Source organism: Crinia signifera, chromosome 4 (assembly GCF_055691185.1).
Source record: "Crinia signifera chromosome 4, ASM5569118v1, whole genome shotgun sequence".
Taxonomy (NCBI): domain Eukaryota; kingdom Metazoa; phylum Chordata; class Amphibia; order Anura; family Myobatrachidae; genus Crinia; species Crinia signifera.
Window position 1 is genome coordinate 261,082,753 of NC_139220.1, and position 21,324 is coordinate 261,104,076.

General features: G+C 44.7%; 1 protein-coding gene across 2 annotated transcripts in view; it reads right to left on the reverse strand.

The window, feature by feature from the left end:
* UACA (uveal autoantigen with coiled-coil domains and ankyrin repeats) overlaps positions 1 to 21,324 on the reverse strand; it is a 48,277-nt gene that overhangs the window by 14,583 nt on the left and 12,370 nt on the right. The window contains exons 1-2 of one of the 2 annotated variants that reach the window (XM_083184425.1): positions 5,036 to 5,378; positions 394 to 527 (exon numbers count right to left, since the gene is read on the reverse strand). In XM_083184425.1, coding sequence (XP_083040551.1) covers positions 394 to 527; positions 5,036 to 5,071 — 170 coding nt within the window. In that variant the 5' untranslated portion in view covers positions 5,072 to 5,378. Of the gene's footprint in view, positions 1 to 393; positions 528 to 5,035; positions 5,379 to 21,324 lie in introns of those variants that run through there. The other variant, XM_083184424.1, reaches the window with a different exon arrangement.

The window sequence follows — 21,324 nt, forward strand, 5'->3', positions numbered from 1 at the left end:
TACCCCATTTGGGGGAATTTCCCCCTGTTCCCTGACCACTGATCTATGTGGCTATCTCCATTGGAAGGAGCATGCCTCCCATACTGTGGTGTTTCTAGATCTGTGTTATATAGACCATCTACAGCAGTGGTAGCCAACCCTAGCCCTCGAGAGCTACCAACAGTTCACATTTTCCAGATAACCTAGCTGCTGCACAGCTGCACTCATTAATCACTGACACATTTTAAAAGATACACAGGTGGAGCTAATTAGCTCACTTGTGATTCTGTGAGGAGACCTGCAAAACATGCACTGTTGGTAGCTCTCGAGGACTAGGGTTGGCTACCCCTGATCTACAGCATAAGGAACATTTCTCTCCTGTACGATGATATAACAATATGTAATACAACTCACGCGGAGCGGCCTTCCAAGTCCAGCCTGCTGGGATTCACACCCTTCTTCGTGATCGTGGATGAAATCTTCTCTACATCGCCCCTCTCTGCTCCTCTCATCAAACGCTCATCGTATTTGCCCCAGTCGGCAGTTTGCTGGAAAAGGAGAAAAATACTTTTAGTGATGGCAAAAGAATTGCAATCATAGAGTCCAGAACTAATAACAAAACAGATAGGTGCAAGAACTAGCTATTAAAAGGGTTTGGTCATCAGGAATACGCATTATAACGTATAGTAGGTCATGTTATTCTCCTCTTAACAAGTACAAGTCAGCCACTTTTAACTCTTACTTTATTGGTTTCCCTACATTTTACTCTGAAAAAGGACATTTTGTATCAATTGAGGATTTGGTCCCAGATTGTGCCTCAATGCTAGGTTTCAGTAGAGAAACATTTCTATATGTACTCCACACAACTTAATAAAAACTCCTCAGATTGGATTTTGATGACAAGATTTCACTTTTGCACCTCGTGCCACTGGAGATCTTATAGGCGGGGCCTCAAGAAGTGCTCCTGGTGTAGTCTAGGTCCTCCCTAGAGCAGGTGTCATCTGAATTTGCACCTAGTGGGGAATGTCATTAGTATGCGGGCTCTCAGGATCCCGATGGTCAGAATGCAGAGCGGCATCCAGACAAAAAGTACCGGGAATAGCGTTAGGCTGCGGAAGGGGGCGGTTAGGGTTAAAATACAAATGTAAATCAGTCATTATGAGAGTGGAGATGCTGTTTTTTGGCATTCTGACAGTTGGGATCCTGTGTGCCAGGATACTGATATGAACCCCACAGCATTTAACTCCCACGTTACAGTGACCTAATGACACTTCCCACATCACCAACTTCTGTGGAATAAATACATTTTTATAGTTGAGGAGAAAAAAAAAAAGAAGAAAAACACTTTATAGCGTTTACTATTTGCATGATGATGTAATGACTCATCGATGACAATGCTCTTCTACATCCCATGACTGGAATATGGTCATGTGTGCTTGTGTAAATGTACAACTTAAAGAAGATGCACCAAGTCTATTTCAGGATTCAGAGAGATTTGAAAACTTATAGGACTCTACCAATGAATTAACAAAAAACATCCTCTAATTTAAATATGCAAATTAAAAGCAGGAGGGGCTTGAATAAGAACATCGTGCTTGAAATTATGGGCATGATTCTGGTTCACTTTTAAGAGTAAAGTCGGCGAGGCGGCAGGGTTGCGGCGAAAATCGGTGCGGCCGGGTAATAGTACATAGGAAAATGCGGTAAAACGGGGGTTTTACCGGATTTTCCCCTTAGTACAGCCCGCCCTTAAAGAGAGAATTTGCTTTTACAAGTGAGCCAGAATCAGGCCCTATAACAGCTAGAAGCAAAAACTATAATTGCCTGTTTTAGCCAACTTCCACATAACATTGTGGGACCAGAACATCCCAAACTGCATGAATCTTCTTCACTGAAAATTATGCAAATGTCCTAAAAAGTATTAATTGAAAGAGATTGAGGGCTCCTATGGACAATTTACTACATTTTCCACAATGTTTATTTGCTGATGAAGTACCAGTCCATAGATAGTTAAACCAAACTTTTTTTTTTACAAAAACATTGCTTTTTCAACGTATATTTGGTGTCAAACACATCAGCGTCTCCTATACTGGGTAAAGAAATCTGTAGCAACACTATTTATTCTACAAATGCTTACCCTAATGATACTAGCTACTGTTGGAAACAAAGTCACATGACAAACTGTATAGGTGTGTACAGATGGTGCGATTTAGGCTAATGGACTATTCTGACTATCCCATTTGGACTATGCGATTTTGGCCAACTGCACTTGTGATTTTGATGATCTTGCTATTTGGCCCTGCACTTGTGACACTGATGCCACACATCGGTATTTGGCATCGCAAGCCTCCTAAACAAAGTGCAATTCTTGCTAACTTACTATCCGATTTTGACTATATAGTGTGCACCATATAGCATGGAGGAATATATAGGAAAGTACTCAACTTATGTATGTGTTCGAAACATTTATATTATTAAGGGGTGGCAAACTCATGGCCCTCCAGCTGTTGTGGAACTAAACGTCCCAGCATGCCCTGCTACAGTTTTAGCAATCCATTACATAAAATCTGTAGCAGGGCATGCTGGGACATATGGCACTCCAGCTGTCGTGGAACTATGAGTTTGACACTACTGCATTAGTAGTGCACAGTAGTACACATTAGTGCATTTATTTCTAATATAAATAAAAGAACCAACTGTGACTTGAGCCCACACAATTGGCAAGATGTACTAAGCCTTGAAAAGTGATAAAATGGAGAGTGATAAGCCACCAATCAGCTCCTACCTGTCATTTTTCAAACACAGCCTGTGACATGGAAGGTAGGAGCTGACTGGCTGGTGGTTTATCACTCTCTATTTTATCACTTTTCAAGCCTAGTACATCTGGCCCACTGAGTGATATTGATTACAAGTGCCCAGTGCGTATGCTTGAACCAATGGACAATGCGAACCTCCAGCAGGTCTCTAACGACCCCCTCCATGGTCTGCGCATGTACAGATGAGGGAGCGGATTGATAACGAGGGCATGGTCCCCAAACCACCCTTCATCGGCAAGGATGTATGCATATGGCGATGCCGGCACCAGTCTGGAACCGCATAGTGTGTATGCGCCATCACAGCCGTACATTGGTTTGGTCTAATTTCACAAAACTTTAAAAGGTTATATTACCGTGGAAGGAGTCAGGTTCCGTCACAAGCATGTTTGTTTTTTCGTACTTAAATTGTATTTTTTTCTTTACTGGGATAAACTTTAAGGTTTATGCTAAAAGTTCTAGATTCCTTATTTGTAGAATGGGACTTTTACCCAAATGTGCCGGTTCTGTGACATGGAATGGTCCCAGAATGTTATTACTTGTGCTCATTCTATCAACCCCGGTTTTACCGCATTTTCCTATGTATCAAAAATGATACCGCAGTGAAGGGTATCGCCACCTTTGGGTGGCGATACCCTATAGAAGCCTATGGGCTTCTTTTCGCCGCCCGCCGACGCAAACCCGCCGCCTCGCCGACCCCCCCCCCCCTCTGGCTTACCTTCCTGAAGGGTCCTCCTGGACCCCGGAAGGTAAGCCCTGCCTCCCCCCTAGTGAAGCAGCCGGACATCCTTCCGGCTGCAGGGGGGAGGAGGAAGCGCTGGGGACAGCATGCATAGCTGTCCCCGGCGTGAGGGGAGAGCGTGGCGGCAGGGAGGTGACGGAGACCCCCGCACACCAGTGTACAGGTATCGCGGGGGGCCTCCGTCACCGCACCGCGATGCCAGCCACATATGTTAGTACATAGTACATCCCGCCCTTAGAGGTAAATTTACTAAAGCTTATACAATTGAAAAGTGGGGATGCTGCCCATAGCAACCAAATCAGATTCTGCCTACTATTGTCTTGGATGAAACAGAAAGGATTGCGCTATAGTCTGTTAGGTTGCTATGGGCAACATCCCCACTTAACTTTTAGAAGCTTTAGTAATGTTACCCCTTAGAATCTGTTGTATCTGCAATGTTGGGAATGAAGCAGGAGTCGCTCCATGTGCATGCCGATTTGCCAATCCTCGACTGTACATTCTACATCTGAAAGCAGGACTTTGTGACGGGGCAGAGCTTGCTGTGTGAACTAGAATGTGTAGGCAAACCACAGACTGATGCGACAGATCAAAAACATACTATGAAAAGCAAAAAGGACATTAGTAATAAAAGACATTCTGGAATCTATGGGGGGGTACCCATATTACCGTGCGTAAGATTATCGCCATGGGCTATCCTATTGAACCGTGCAAAGCTGGCACAAGCTGCAATTTGCTGGGGGATTTTGTTTCACCTGACTCAAGCAGGTGAAAAAAAATCCTAGATAACTGCTGGTTTTTTGGGGATGCGAATGTGAATACACACAGGTCTCACTGAATCTGTGCTTCCATACAAAAAAAGTTTTACTTTATGGGAGACCGAACCGATTTTTTTCAGCACAACATCTATTTTGTTTTGCACCCAGTGCACTTTCTACGCTATTTGGTAAACAATGGATTCTGCCTTCCACTTCTCCAAAACAAAATCTAAAACACATGCGGTGCTGAGACATTTTGCCTGATTAATCTAGGGGACAACATGATTTAAACACATATGAAAAGTTGACTAAGCCTTTTTGATCATTCTAATAACAATGATACACAGCCTACACACAGAGTACAATGTGCACATATAACCTATAGCAGGCAGAAGTTATGCAGATACACAAATGCAGTAGACAGGTACAAAAGCTACACAAATCACTATCGTAATGAAGTTCCGAGGAGACAAGTGCAGAGGAACAGCTGTAATATGGACACAACATTTACACATAAAAAAACAATTAGTGGAGTAGACAAAAGCATTCAATAAAATATAAACTAGAATTAGGAATTTTTAGCTACTGGCGTAGATTTTGGTAGAGATACATATACAGTAAGATAATAACAGCACACAAAGTACAGTAGTGTAATAAGAAACTCCTCATTTGCCAAGTGTCCCCGATGGGAGCAATTTGCCAAAGAAACGGACAAACTAAACTACTTGTAAGCATGTAGCATGTACCTTGTGCTTGGAAGAACAGGTAAACCAGGGTGTCATCCTGCCTCTCCCCCGCCAGCTTCCTGGCACAGACACCAGGTTTTCTGGGTAGACCTAAGAGCGCACACTGGAATATGGCAGAGTCAGCACATGTTTTAGCACTGGACACACTATGCCAAGAGCCATCTCCCCGGAGATGGGTGCTCCCTTCCCTGTCCTAGGACAGGGGAGAACGGGCAGTCATATCCAAGGCATTGCCTGCCTGCTTCCTCCTCTGTGTGAGGCTTGGCTCTCCTTTGTGAGGTTGTCCACTCCTCTTAAAAAGAGCACTGTTCCCCTCTCTCTCTCTCTCTCCTCACACAAATAGAGGCATCTCCCAAATCGCTTCCCTTGTAAACACAGAGTCTCTGGCCTGTGTCCCAGGAGGGGGCTGCTCTATTTTTTGCCCAGGAGGAGGTTAACAGCTGAGATAGTGGGAAGGATCTGTACACACATGCCCTGCATTCCCATGCACTGAGCCATCCGGCCTGCCTCGTAACTCAGGGACAGGAGCATTATAATAACAATTACAGCACTGACACCACGCGTTGCTTCTGTCACACAGCACCGGCACTTCCTCTATCCACTTCTGAGTAACAGATCATTAGCCATATCATTATAAATATAAACCATATCATTAGAAATTGTACACTGGGATTCACGGTCACATGGCTGCAATAAGTCAATGGAAATTGGTCAAATGTCATCAAGACTTGGCATGAGTGAATTAGTGTGTGGCTGAGAGGTTGGCCGCCGGTGACCTCCAATGTGATTACAGTCAGGAAGTCTGCTCTTTGTAAGAAAACCTCATATCTCCCGTTCTGATAAGCTGCAGAAACATTTATGCTGGCCGCAATCACTGCCGTATTGGGCAGCTGGCCCAATTCTTCAACCAGAAGACACGATAACTTTCTGGGTATATAGGGCATATGTAGAATAGACACAGTCTAACTGACTGGTTGTGAAATGTAATCACTGAATTAAAGAAATCTCCAGGCACAGTCCAAGAACTCGGGACCGTGGTGCCCCTCTCCATCACAACAATGCACCTGCACAATTCCAGGAAAGTGGTGAATTTTATGGTCTGTGAATGCACCAAGGAGCTTGGTCACCTGCCATAGGGGTACATTTACTAAAGGCTCTAATGGTGGGATGGTCTAAACCGAAAATGCAGTAAAGCTCCAGTTATCAGGATTTTTATCACATTTTCAAATGCGGTAAATCCCCTGTCACCGCTGCAGAGGGAATTGCCGCCGGTGTGGTCACTCTGCGCATGCGTAGAGGGACTCCTGGGTCTCCGTATAGCAAGAGCTGTCCTATGTGTTACTAATCGCATAGTTTAGAGCAGTGGTAGCCAACCCTAGCCCTCGAGAGCTACTGTACCAACAGTTCACATTTTCCAGACAACATTTTCCAGCTGCACTCATTAATCACTGACACATTTGAAAAGATACACAGATGGAGCTAATTATCTCACTTGTGATTCTGTGAGGAGACCTGCAAAACATGCACTGTTGGTAGCTCTCGAGGACTAGGGTTGGCTACCCCAGGGTTAGAGCATATGCGATTGGTATGCATGAGGTAGCCGGGGAATGGCGGCAGAGCGGGCAGCGGATGTTAGAACATCCTACCAATATCTGAAAAGAGGTGATGTCGCCCGGAGTAACCAGTTTCTGTCCATTATCCAGCATATAGAAGACATACCAGCTGACACACCAAGTGACTTGAGCGCATGCACTGTGCAGAGACTCCTCTGGTAAATACTTTGATTGCACAGCCTTTTTTTTAGCTACAACACCAGCATGGAAGGCACTGTGGCAAATGTGAATTGTGGACACCGCAATGTGGTGCTGGGAGTACTTCTACATGATCATTTTTATAAATACAGCCAGCAGATCAGATTTTAATGCTAGGGACCCACACAAGGGACACAGTCACTAGGTCTACAACAACTAAGTCGACAAGCAAGAAGGTCGACAGGGGATTTTTCACTTTTTTGGAGCCGACAGGCGGTATTTCTAGCCCTAGCATCCACTAGGGCGTGGTGTAGCGAAGCACCTTGCCCCCGAAGCATGGCGAGCACAGTGACCCATGAGAGGGGATGAGGTGCACTTTTTTAGTGCCCATGTGTTGACATTCGGGACAAGAAAAAGAGAAAACCCCAATGTCTACCTTTTGACTGTCGACCTTCCCCATGTCGCACAGGGATAAAATAAAAGGTAGAGATCGACCATCCGCTATTGGAGACACTGGTGGCAGAGATTAGAGCAGCTCCATTTTCTTATAGAGCCGCTTCGTATACAGCTACTAAATACATTAGTACATAGAGCCCTTTGTTTCAGCTGTTTCTACAGAGGTTCGATTAAAACCTGGTGACTGGGACATTCATAACATCATTATCAAATTACTGTTATGTTCTTATTGCACAGTAAAGCTGACCGCACATGACAGACGATAAAGGTCAATTAACCAATAATGCAGTATGTGGGGCACCACAACATGCAGGGCAATGAAAACTATTGGTAAACAAAAAAAAATAATACATTTTCTGGTGTACAGTGTGATCATAAGCTGTACCCACAAAGGCTGGCTGTGGTTCCCTTACACCAGAAATGGCACAGAATCAAAAATCTACATCTAAAAACGATGGAGTGATTTGGTGGGTTTGACAGCTACATCGACCTGTGGGTCTAGCTTAAAGGGCAGATTCATTTAAGTGCAGTGTTACCGCGCAGGCAAAGCTAAAGCTGTAATTACATAAAATATTTAATTATTCAAATTTCCCCATATCATATAGATTCTATGTTAAGTGCCAGAGGCGCAAGAGGAAAAATAGGCATTACATGTACCTTATAGCAGTGGTTCCCAAACTGTGCGCCTAGGCTCCCTGGGGTGCCTCGGAGCACTTGCAGGGGTGCCTCAGGTTGGTGGTCCAGAACCAATTCAAATTGTTTATGGTCAATGTAATGGGCAAGATCAGTGCTTGTGGCTTTCAATGATAAAATATGTGGATAAACAGAAGTAATTCATGTTCCTCACCACATAACTGGACCTAAGGATAACATTTAAGCACAACTTATTTCATTAAATTATTATTATTTTTTATTCTTGGTAACAAACTTTTGGCCTAGGGGTGCCCTGAAAAATACTCTGATACTCTAGGGTGCCGTGATTCAAAAAAGTTTGGGAACCACTGCCTTCTAGGGATAAAGGATTACAGTATGCAGCCTGAAAAAAAAAAGACAGAGATAGTCCTGTTTTGCTTATTGTGCTGGTCATTGCCAGAGAGGGTATTGGATGAATCCTTTCACGGTCATTTTTGATCTTCATCTTCAGATGGCATTAGCTGCAGGGTCATTTTTGATCTTCATCTTCAGATGGCATTAGCTGCAGGGGCCAATCTTTGGAATACTTTGCATTCTGGAGCATGGTAATTCTTACAGCTTCACAGCTCCCATGGAAACCTATGTATGTTGTTGGCAAATATGAAGATATCTGCTTTGGTCACTCCATGGGACATTTGGGGGTTACTTAATATTTGCAGATATGCTCAGAAAACTACAGATTCTCATCAAATATTATATGCAGCAATCAGGTATCTAGAACAGAGGTTCTCAAACAATTTTGCAGTGAAATCTCATTAGACAAAATTACAAGACCCCAACAAGTTACCACAAAATGGGTGCTTAATTTTTTGTCAGCAGACTGCACATGCACAGCAGCAACGCGGGGGCACAAAACATTTGAAGTGACGGCAAATGCAACGGAAAGGCAGTGGGTGTTTACTTAATATATTTATCCTTGTAACCCCTCACCCACAGAAACATATCATATAGAGTTTGTTCTCCATGTTTCCCTCCTTCCCTCTAACGCTTTTCTGCTGCTGCTTTCCAGAACCGCCCCTTCTGATGTCCGCGGATGACACACACCCCCGTGCTTACTTCCAAGAGGTTCTGCACAGATTCACAGTCTTGCTTATTGAGAATTGGCTTCTTTTGAGTGTCAGACTACAGTCTGCCTGTTTTATTTGTACTTTTACTACAGCTCAGAAGCCCCAGAACCCGTGAGTGCCCTCAATGCAAGCCGAGTGCCCCATATCTATACATCTGCATGTAGATGAGAAATCCAGAAGTGCGGCCTGCTGGTGGCGGTAGGTCATCTGGGTATGGGTCATAGGGTCAACTATATTATAATCGGCATGGCTTAGGTCAACAAGTGGAGCCATGAAAAATACCTTTTTCAAGCCGACCTGTTGTATGCGTTGACCTTTTCACCATTTCGTCCAATAGTGTTCCACCTATTTATCGACCTGCCGATTACATCCCGGTCATCTGACAGCTGGCATCCTAAGTGCCGGGATTCCGATACCTTCCCTTGTCCAACTGCCAGGTCAAAGTCCTTTCAGTGCCATTTGTCTGACTGTTCTCCCTCTGTGCCACTCACACATATAATTTGGTTTTATTAGACAGCCTGCATTAAGCCACCTGCATGTATAGTCCACAGTCAGACTGTGTAATCACAGGAAACACTTATAAAGCGCACAGTGACAGGCAAACTGTGCATGGTCTCATGTAAATATTAGGTATTTTCTACAGATTACATTCTGCGTGAATGCTTTTAATCTCTGTAGGGGGACATTACCCAACCTGGGCATCAGGTTGAACCAAATACCTGGGTGTATAATTACACGTGTGCACTTACACACCAGAATGCAGTACATATTATATAATGCTCAGGAGGCGCCGAGAGCATTCCTCTAGTCTGGTATTGACTAGGAAGCGAATACAGCAAAAACTCCCCCATAGGGAGTGTAAGAATAAATCAAAGGATCTGGTCACAAGAAAGAGAGATGGGGGAAGAGATAAGCTGTGAATACCAAGTACATAACGTACATTAATATGCAGGTTTCTCATCCACTCGCACAAGATAATCTCACAAAAACTTCACCTTTATTTGTGGCTAAAATGTGATCTGTATTCACAAAGCGTGAGTAAAGCGAAAGCCGGACGTTGGTGTCTGGCTGTGAGATCAGGCAGCAAACAGTGAATGGACATTGTGTTGCAGCAGAAGCAAAACAAGTGAATAGGGAGTGAAGGGTGGGGGCACTTCTGCCAATCATTCCCTGAAAACTCAGCAGTGAAACAATACCTCATTACATGGTCTGATTAAAAAGAGCAGAGAGCCAGGGGGGCAGCGACAACATTTCCCATGGCCCCAGTAGGAGACTGCTGTAAATATCTCTCGCTCTCTGCATATACAGGGTAGAGTCACTTGAATGGATTTTAAAAATGCCAACAGCAATATTTTAGACAGGTGTCCAAACCGCTCAAAATAAAAGCTCTAAATACATTATAAACTTAAGCAGACTCCGTCGCACAGACGGTTTATAGTGCAGGGTACAAGCTGCGAGACTGAAGAGCACAGTGTTCTAGAGGTAATATAAATGTGACAATAACATAAGTGCACGTCTGACACCATCTCCCAGAAACCGATCACACCCCCCCCCCCCCCCAAAACTTAAGGCCCCCATACATTAGGCTCACTTGTCCTAAGGACAAGTCAGCCTGACTTCCCCTGAGCTCCCCCGGAAGAGATTGATAAGATTTGGTACTTGATGTGCCATTTTTTACATCACATCCGATTTATCAAATGTAACCGGGGGAGCTGCAGGCGGGGTAGCGGCAGGAGAGCACAATCCATGGTAGATGCAGGAGGGGAGCGGGTACCAGAGAGCAGGGTCTGGGATAGCATAGAAAAAAAATCATATTGAAAAGACTGGGCGGCTCAGTTCTCAGCCAATCAGCAGCCACCCAGTCTTTTCAATAGGATTTTATTCTATTCTCTCGCAGCTCCCCCGGATCCTGCTCTCCGGTCCCCGCCGCACTGGCAGCAGCACATACGATTTATCCAACCCCCGAATCTGATTCGATGCGCACAGAACCAGATCGGATGTCGTACACTACGTAATTTGGCCTATTTCGCCCGATCCTCCAGAATCGGGCCCAAATCGCATAGTGTATGGGGGCCTTTTAGTCAATAGGTGTAAATACTACAACTATGCCTACACTTGTAAATAGGTTATTGTATTCATTTATTAGTTTGTTTACCCGTGGCCTGATCAGTACAGCACCAGTCAGTCAGTAATTGACAGTCTGATTCTGTTTGGGGTGGTGGTGATCTCCTTTTCTCAGAGAAGGACAAGGACAGGCTCTTCAGAGGACAGAGATATCCTGGCCTCTTGCTAGGACTTCGGGCATCCGGCTTCAGCAACATAAGCCACGCAGATGTACGATAGTGTCGAAGTTGATCGGATGCTAAATCTAAGGACTTAGCTCAGATTAGTGTTGCATGCAGGAGTCCTGATGCAGCCAAAAGGATATGATAAAGTCAGGGTCCCAACTCCAGGCACCTCCGAGGCAATAGGAGAGCATCTGGTATGTATACAGGGTGCCCTTAGGATTATAAAAGGATTTTCAGGCTTCAGTGCGCTAAACCATGCTTTTCACTCCATGCCCCCCCCCCCCCCCATCCACTATGTTCATTTCAAAATAAACTTTATTGAACAAAAACAGACAATTGCTGAACCATTGACAGCAAATACTGTAGTTCACACTGGTTAGAAATTCCTGTCTTACATACATTAATAATATACTGGGGCAATGCCCCAATCCCGTGCCTTCAGGGCCGAGGAATCCGGGATATTAAACACATTTTTAAATCCCAATCCCGACTGAAAATGATCATTATTAATTTTTAAGGTTTCATTTCCCCGATTCCCAAACAGATTGTCGCACATTGCTGGCTGCAGGTCAGGAAAACTAGCCGCTTTATTTATGGGGGAGACATTACATTCAGACCCAGGGTTCAGACATGCGGCGTTTGTTAAAAATTGCTGTGTGTTTGTGTGTCTGTGGCAGAGAAATGAAATAATACTGCACCATGAGCCCCCTTCCAGTCTGGTTCTGATTTATAATAGGCAATCTATAACTGCACAGGATTCCTGTCCAGCGATACTGAGAAACTTCTGTCTCAGTAATGGATTTCCAAACATGTTTTTTAGTCTGGATGTTCCAGGCTCCTAATAAACTTAAAGAGAACAGAGAGGTATAAAAAGAAATATTGTATTTAAAGGTTCCACAAGGTGACACATTACAGAGCATTACCAAGTGACATACACCAAGAATGTCACAGGAATCTGAACTAACAAAAGCTTTCTCTGGTCTCCTGACCCCCTTCTATAATTCTTCTTAAACCTATTTGTGCTTCAGGGTGGACGTCTGTAGGACTAAATGGCACATTAAGCGCTTGTTCACACCTATCTGCTGCTACGTTGTTTAGGGTTTGTTTGAGCCACTAACTAATTGAAAATAGGACAAATAATTCCCTATGTGTTCGTTCCCACCAAACATTCTAACAATCGGTTTCGTTGTAGGAGTTATCACTCTTATGGCCCCCATACACTATGCAATTTGGGCACGAGTTCACCCGATTCGGATGAATCGGGCCGTGAAATCGGCCCAAATCGCACTTGCAGACACCCCGTCCGATCCGCGGTCCCGTGCGCATCGGATCGGGGTCGGGAGGTCGGACGGGCTGCACATAAGATTTGCTAAATCTTATGTGCAGCCCAGCCCCGGAGCCGTGCGGGGGATGACAGCGGGCGGGGGGTGCCGGCTATAGAGAGCCGAGCAGGGGGAGGCTGCATAGGGAGCCGGGCAGGAGGAGGGTGACAGTGGGAGCAGCGCGCTGGGCAGGGAGGATGACGCTGGCTGCCGGGCAGCGGCGGGAGCCGGGAGGAACACACTAACTTGAAAAAAAAAAAAAAAAGCCCATACAGATGACTAGCAAGCCATTGATTGGCTGAGACCTCTCTCTCAGCCAATCAGCGATGGGGGGCTTTACAGTGCGATGTATTGTTTGGAAATGTATGGGACATGCCATCAAAAAAGAATTACAACTTTTTTTATTTGATTTTTTAAAAGGGGGTGTTAGCATTCATGTGGTTTAACCCATTAGGGGCGAGATGTACAAAGCCTTGAAAAGTGATAAAATGGAGAGTGATACACCACCAACCAATCAGCTCCTACCTGCCATGTCACTACTGCTACAGCTACTACCTGTCATTTTTCAAACCCAGCCTGTGACATGGCAGGTAGGAGCTGATTGGCTGGTGGTTTATCGCTCTCTATTTTATCACTTTTCAAGCTTAGTACATCAGGCCCTATGTCCGCAAAGGTGTGTAACCAGACCCTGCCAAGCATAGGTTAATAGAGGCATCCATGTCATGCTACAAGACGGTGTTGTAATTTTACAGATTCATTCAAATTAGAGGGGTATGGGTCATTGGGTCAACATGATTAAGGTCGACACTGGGGCGACCACTGAAGGTCAACATAAGTTTTTTGTCCCGAATGTTGACAAGTGTACCATTACGCTCGGCACACTATTCTACTCTTCCTCCACGCCCTTGTGGATGGTAAGGCATGAAATACTACCTGTCGCCTCAACAAAACAAAAAAAGTGAAAAACCCATGTCGACATTTTGACTGCAGCCAGAACACAATGCCGACACTCGGCATATGCTATCATTCACTGAGGGTCTGGGCACTGAGCTGTCCCCTTGGCTGTGCAGGCGGGAACTGGGCTGCAGTGAGGGGGGGGGGGGGGGGGGTGTCCCCAGGGCTGCATGAGACTCGTGGGAGACTAGCTGCAAAGAGAGAAACCCCGCCTACCCCACGGCCTTCTGTTTCGCCAGCGGCGGGAGGGGCACCCAGCATTTCCATCCCCAGCAGTTACCTCACCCAGCCAGTGACATTTAAACCGGGAAGCCAGGGGAGTAGCTTTTACACCAGCCAGTAGTCCAAGAAGGGCCCGGGAGCAAACCTGCTATCTAGCAGGGTTGAAATCCTGACAAATTTTCCCAGGAACCTTTCAAACCAGCGCTAGTCACGGGTTGTTCCAGAGCCCAACCCGGGAATTTAGGCAGGTGTGAAAGGGGGTATTAGAGTCATTGTTTTGCAGGGACTGTTTCAGAGCACATGTCCTGCCTGGAATTAAAGGGAAAAGTAGAAACATTGCTTGATGGGATATGTAAAAAAACAAGTGAAATCAATTCAGAGATTACAGTAGTCAGACATGGCAAGTTTTCCTCTTGCAGCTCTATGGGGTGTAAAGGAAAAACCTGTGATGCTGGCACAGAACATCAATGTCAGGACACTAAATTCCTCCAAATCTAATTATATTGTGTGTTCTAGCAATGCACTTACAAAAAATAAAAAAACAGCTATTCACACCTATGACCAAGTGTGCCATCGATAAGCCTAATAAATATATTTATTATTTTTACTCTGCACTTACTGTAGTTCCCCCACTGCCAAGCACTAGCAGTCTTTAAATAATATTTAAAGGGAGGGCTATGGTCCTTCTGCCAGGGAATAGTGACTGTAAGCGGTCTGTTAATACCCCAACTGTTGTGAAACTACAAGTCCCATCATGCCTTGCCACAGTTTTGCTATTAGGGAATGCTAAAACTATGGCAAGGCATGCTGGGAGTAGTTTCACAACAGCTGGAGGGCCACAGTTTGGACATGCCTGGTTTAGCCACTTTAAAGTAAAGAGTAAAGGCAAAGGTTTTGCATGCAAATTCAGCTAGAACGCATGTTATGCGTCTTATGCCGTCATTTTGCATACAATGTAAAGCAGGCATGTCCAAACTATGGCCCTCCAGATGTTGTGAAACTACAAGTCCCATCATGCCTTGCCACAGTTTTGTTATTAAGGAATGCTAAAATTATTGCAAGGCATGCTGGGATGTGTAGTTTCACAACAGCTGGAGGGCCGCAGCTTGGACATGCCTGATGTAAAGCATACGATACCATTCACCGCCCTAAGATATGACGTGTCCTTATTGCAGCAGTGAAAATTTCATAGCTCCAATAGATGCCCATTACTATAGACTGCCAGCAGGGGGCATGGGCAGCATTTGAACCAGCCCCAAAATTGGCACCATATATATAGGTCTAGCAAATTAGTAAAACACTAATCAGTGCAATCGCAGTTAAGCGGCTCCAGAACAGAGACATAGGGGCAGATTTAATTGTTGCACGTGCCCCCTGCTGGGCATTTAGAGGAATGGGCTTCTATCGCAGATGTCCAATTCTTGCTCCAAACACACACCATTAGCTACAGCATTCACATTTATTTTGTTCACAGCCTCCTCAGGGGAGGATAAAATAAAAGAAGTGTTAAAAGTCTTTAGTTTGGGCACCAAACATGCTCAAACCCAGAATTTTAACAGGTTTAGCCAATTACCGCAGGTAAACCTGGAGCTGTCCCAGGCAACCATTGAATAGCTCCCATACATGCCCCACAGCGTAGACACTCCCTGCACACTACAACTGAATGAACCCCGCAGAACCACTTGGCACATCCATTCTGTCATACTTCTACATGTACAAACACACACACACACACACACACGTTCATTTATTTTGTCAGGAATCAATTAACCTACATGTATATTTTTCAGTTGTGTGAGAAAAATGGAGTATCGGTAGGGAACCAATGCAAGCAGTTGGGGTCATGGTGGGAAACAAACCTATAGCCTTCTTGATGTGAGGAAGCAATGCTAATGCCAATACACCACCCATACTGGAACACGCGCTAAAACTCCCCCACAGCGGCCAGCTCTGGGAGGGACAGTGGGCCAGATGCACTAAGCATCACTCTCCATTTTATCACTTTTGGAGCTTAAGGTCCATACACACTGAGCCGCTTTCCCCCTGCCCAGCGACGACAGAAAGGGGGGGGGGGGGGGGGGCGGCTTTGCGTAGTGCAGAGCTAGGCAAAGCCATCCTCAAAGCCGATCATCTGCTGGTAAGATCACTGGAACTGCTTCCCAGGTATAGTGTTTAAGCACAGTGACCTACTCAAGGGGTATAATCAGCTCTCTGCACAATATAAAAAGTATCCACTCACAAAACAAAAGCACTTCATGACAGTATACACCAGACTGTGGGCAAGTGTATGTGACCTTGCACTTTCTTCATGTGGTTGTTAACGTTCAGTTTTCTAAGTGACTCCAGGGCAGATCACATTTCAGACTGTTATGGCCTCCTTTACAGTAATTTCCTCACCCTATAACTTCCTACACATTACTGTATGTATTATGACTACATCTGTAGTAATTCATGTTGGTTATTGTGTTAAACTGTTTTATGAATGCCAATGAAAAAGTACTAATACCCAATTTGTAATTATAGCAAATGCAATCCTACATCGCCATCTAGTGGACATCTAATATATGGCTGGTTGCTGAGGCAATTTACATTACAAACATTGTGATAAAATTGTACCAGCTTCAGTGGCAGAACACGGATTACCCATCAGGGCAGATACCATATCAATCCAGGAGGGCACCATCTGAAACTGTCCTATGCAAACCTTTCTTCCACGCCAATACTGTAGAGCAGGCATGTACAAACTGCGGCCCTCCAGCTGTTGTGAATCTACATAGCCCAGTATGCTTTGCCATAGTTTTAGCATTCCCCAATAGCAAAAATGTGGCAAGGCATGATGGGAATTGTAGTTTCACAACAGCTGGAGGGCCATAGTTTGGACATGCCTGCTGTGGAGTCTTCAAAAGCGTGGAGCATGGCCCATGTTAATGATCAGCTCCCTCCTGGTGCATGCACAGATGACGGAGGGATTACGTATTAGCCGTCGGGCAGAGCACACACGCACTGGGCGATATAATGAACGATATAGCTCAGAAATTATCTAAAATCTGCCCAAATCTTAGGATGGGGCATACACTACTGCAGTGTATGGCCAGTCGATCCCCAAGGTCCCGGGCGGCAGGGTCGCATGCGATACATTACATGCGGTCCTTACATATGCGACCCCTGTTCCCTGCCGCTGGGGGGGGGGGGGGTCGGAGGTCAGAGCTGCATGCTGGTGAACATGACCATGTGACCACGCATCGGACCTGTGGGGAGATCACACACACAATTTGGGATGATTTCTCGGCCTGTTCCGTTGGGAATGGGAGAAAACGGCCCAAATGGCGGTAGTGTATGGGTGTCTTAACACTAGACCCTACTAAAACTCATTCTCTCCATAAGTTGCCTGCATTTTACAGAAGTCAATAAAAATACTTTTATACAAAAGCGCTTAACCAAACTAATATACTTTTCTTCACTTTATACTTTTCTTCACTTTATCTAAACAATATCTCCCAGCTCGAACCCTCCACTCTGCACCATGGCCCTTATTCAGATCTGATCGCAGCACAAATTTGATCTCAAAATGGGCAAAACCATGTGCACTGCAGGTGAGGCAGATGTAACATGTGCAGATAAAGAGTTACATTTGGGTGTGGTGTGTTGAACTGAAATCTAAATCACAGTGTAAAAATAATGCAGCCAGTATTTACCCTGCACAGAAACAAAATAACTCACCCAAATCTAACTCTGCACATGTTACATCTGCCCCACCTGCAGTGCACATGGTTTTGCCCATTTTGACAACAAACTTGTACTGCGATCAGATCTGAATAAGGGCCTATATCTGCATCCTAGTCGACACTCATTACCTGCTTCACGGTTACTCCCAACTATGTGGCAATAACCTCCTAGTCTCCAAACCTTCAAGGTCAACTCGCAACTTTAGACTAGCTAATCAAATTCCAGAACCACCCACGTCACCTCCATAGGCTAATCCTACCTAATCCCAGCCCCTATATACCGTCCACATATAAACTTTACATACAGTATGTTCTAGATCTAAACTCACACATCCCACTTACCCCTGGCCAGCATTCCTGTGTAACTAGATCGCATTGGCCACCAAGAACCTCTGCAATGTGACTGGACCAATATACGTGTAGCACTTGTACTTGTGTATCATTGCCTATTTCCATATGGATTGTAAGCAGGGACTTTCTAGCTATATGCCAGTCCATTATTACCCAGTTTTGTTAGATTACTATTTTGTTTAACAGATTAAGCTGGCACTATGAGTAAATAATATTACATGGTACTGAGTAATTGGGGGCCATAAAAGAAAAAGGCATGTATAGTACTCTGTGTGTAACCTGGCCCTTATAGTTGTATAACATACAATGGGGCAGATGTAAAGTATTCAGCCTTAACAAGAGATAAATGCAAGGGTGATAAAGAGAAATAAACGTCCAGCCAATCAGCTCCTTACTGACTCTTTTCAACCTGTAACATGGCAGTTAGCAGGTGATTGGCTGAACATTTATCTCTCTTTATCACCCTTGAATTGATCTCTTGTTAAGGCTTAATACATCTGCCCCATTATTTCAAGCTATAAGATCACAGCAATTGTCACATTCATCAATCTACCATTTTGTAAGAAAAGCAGATTCCGGATCGTCCTAAAATGAGAGCCAGAGATTATATAAGATTTTGACCATAAATACACCTAGCACCACCTATGATTGGGTCTTGCAGTCAATATAGAATAACACCCTACTCCAGTAGACAGAGTTCTCGATTATGGCATTTTTCAGCCCAGAGATTTTCCCCATCATCGCTGTGTAAAAACGTCCAGTGTGTATGAACTAGTACGGGGTTAAGCACCCAGTTCAATGTTTGCCGGTGCATAGTGCCGAAATCGGAGCTGTGAATGCGCCTAAAGTAGGTGTACACAAGTGTGTAGGAGTACCTTGGATTATACAGTGTATATGTCTGTACAGTATACTGTACAGCGATGCGATATACCATCATCCACTGCATTCACCTGTATATTGCCATCGAGGTCGGCCCATCTGATGTGCAGCACATCACGGGGAATAACCCGCTGATGGCACCAAGGAGAGCGCAATTACAGGTACACATTAGGGCAGTGATGGCTAACCTTGACACTCCAGTTGCTGTTGAACTATACATGCCAGCATGCCCTGCATCAGTTTTAGCATGGCCAAATACTAAAATTGATGCAGGGCATGCTGGGATGTGTAGTTCCACAACAGCTGGAGTGTCAAGGTTAGCCATCACTGCACTAGGGGGTATTCATTTGTTATATCGTACCCATTTAAAGCGATGGAAGTGCACGAGGCGATATTCAATGGATCTTTATCATGCTTATTATGGTCTGGTATAGCCGACCAAACTATTGGGTGCGCAAACAGGTGACTTTTCGTGCATTTCAGCTTGCACCCCCCAGGGTAGTGAGCACACCCAACAGGAGCGTAAAGGTGCTGGAAGGAACAAATGAATACTGCCCACTGAGTGATATGGACAATATATTGTTCAGATCCATGTCGTAATGATATATCAACCAATACATTGCCTGATGTGTACCCGGGGTATCAGGCAGATGGAAGCGCTCATTGAAAATTAATCGTACCTTCATGTTAAGTATGTGTAGGTTTCTCGACATGCATACGGCTCTGTGCATGTTGCAGATCTGCTTATTTTTCTCTATGCGCACATGCTAGACTTGGGATACAACACAGGGGTTAATAGTAAAGGTCTACTAAATCTAAGCATCTCTGTGTTTTCCACTATACTCCAACATTTCCTTTCCCAATCTGTGGCTGAGCCGGCCTTCTGGGTTTGATCAACTTTGGCTTCCCTGAAATGGCTTCAGAAACGGTTCATTTGGTTAAAAGTTTAACTCTGTCTAAACTTGGATCCCACACTACATATTGACACAAGTAACCCTAACCATCCCTTCTCTCTCAGTATTAAAAACCACATCCTATCTCCCCCACAATACATCGCCCATGTTGCACACATGTCTGCTGCTCCTGAAAGATTCCATCCTCATTCCAAAAAAAAAAAAACAATATTCCCCAGTACTGCACCAGCCTCTCCCATCTTCACCTTCGACCCCGCTAGAAAAGGGACATTTATCGGGAGAGGTTTCTTTGCATAAGTATGCCTAATACAGGAAATATTACAGTATTAGGTTCTTCTCCCATGCAGAAGAATGAGGAATTCTGCTATATATTTGAACCTTACTTGCCCCCCTTTCCTGAATTAGGTCACACATATCTGTTGCCGCTGAGTCACACCCAAGCTATTGTATAGCCATAAATGTATATCACATGGAGGAAAACAAGCCGTAGTCCACAAAGGAGATAAACCGAATGAGTTTCTGCACAGAATATCATGGAAACCAGATAAAGTCCTATTGAGAAAACTAGTATTGTGCCATCACTGTATAACGAGAATGCACACAGAGAAAAACACGCGCACACAAAAAAGATTAGAGACCCTTTAACACACACAGCACCATAAAAGCACATATATATACACACCAGCACATATACTATCATATGGAAATATACTGTAGACTGTGATACATACATAGAAACAGAATTTGAAGAAGCCAACATTCATGTATAAAGTTACCCGGCACCCAGGAATAGCTTTGGAGGAGACTGAATAGTATGCAGTGGCAGGTTACTGTTACTTATGCAGATGTCTCTCTGGGCCCAGCAGTGCTGACCTTTTAGCATTGCTATTTACTATTCCAGGCTCCTATGGGAATATACAATTATTTTTGTGCCATATCAAAACATATCGCCAGTCACTTTAGACAGGGCAACATGTTTACCGATTCCGCATGGGTGCCAGAAGAGTCACTGACAGTCAGGATTGTGAAATTATAATTTCAATTGGCGTGGCGGGCACTTGACTTATTTGAAAGTATAAACTACAAAACACATTAGGGCCAATTCAATTGTTGCACATGCCCCCTGATGGCTGTCTGTAGAAAGGGGCATCTACCGGAGCTATTCAATTGTTGCTCCAATCAGAAACCCATTAGCCTTTTACATGACTCATAGATCTTGGTTTAGTCGCGCAAGCAGCTAAACTCTTAAGCTTTCCAACTGTGCCCTCGAGCAACAGACTTGAGCACTTTTTTTCTCACATCTCCGGATGTTGGTAGAAAGAAATGGCATGGGTAATGGACATCTAGTGTTCATTGTACGCCATTTTTGCAGGGCACCAAGCCCTGCCCATTTTTTAAAAACTTGTAAATGGGCCCTGCCCCTGTGTGCAGCGCTGTATGCCCTTCCACACTGACATGCCTTATCCAAGGTTGTCAGTGTCAGCTCTTCCAGCAGCAGCAGTCCACCCACCCACCGCTGCGCTGACTCGCCACTTAACTCTGCTGAGAGCAATGTGTCAGCTCTTCCAACTGCACCTCGCCGTGCTGACATGCTTCTCAAGTCCTCTGTCCCGAAACCTGCTGAGAGTGGCGTGTCAGCTCTTCCAGCCACCTGCTGTGTCTCTACT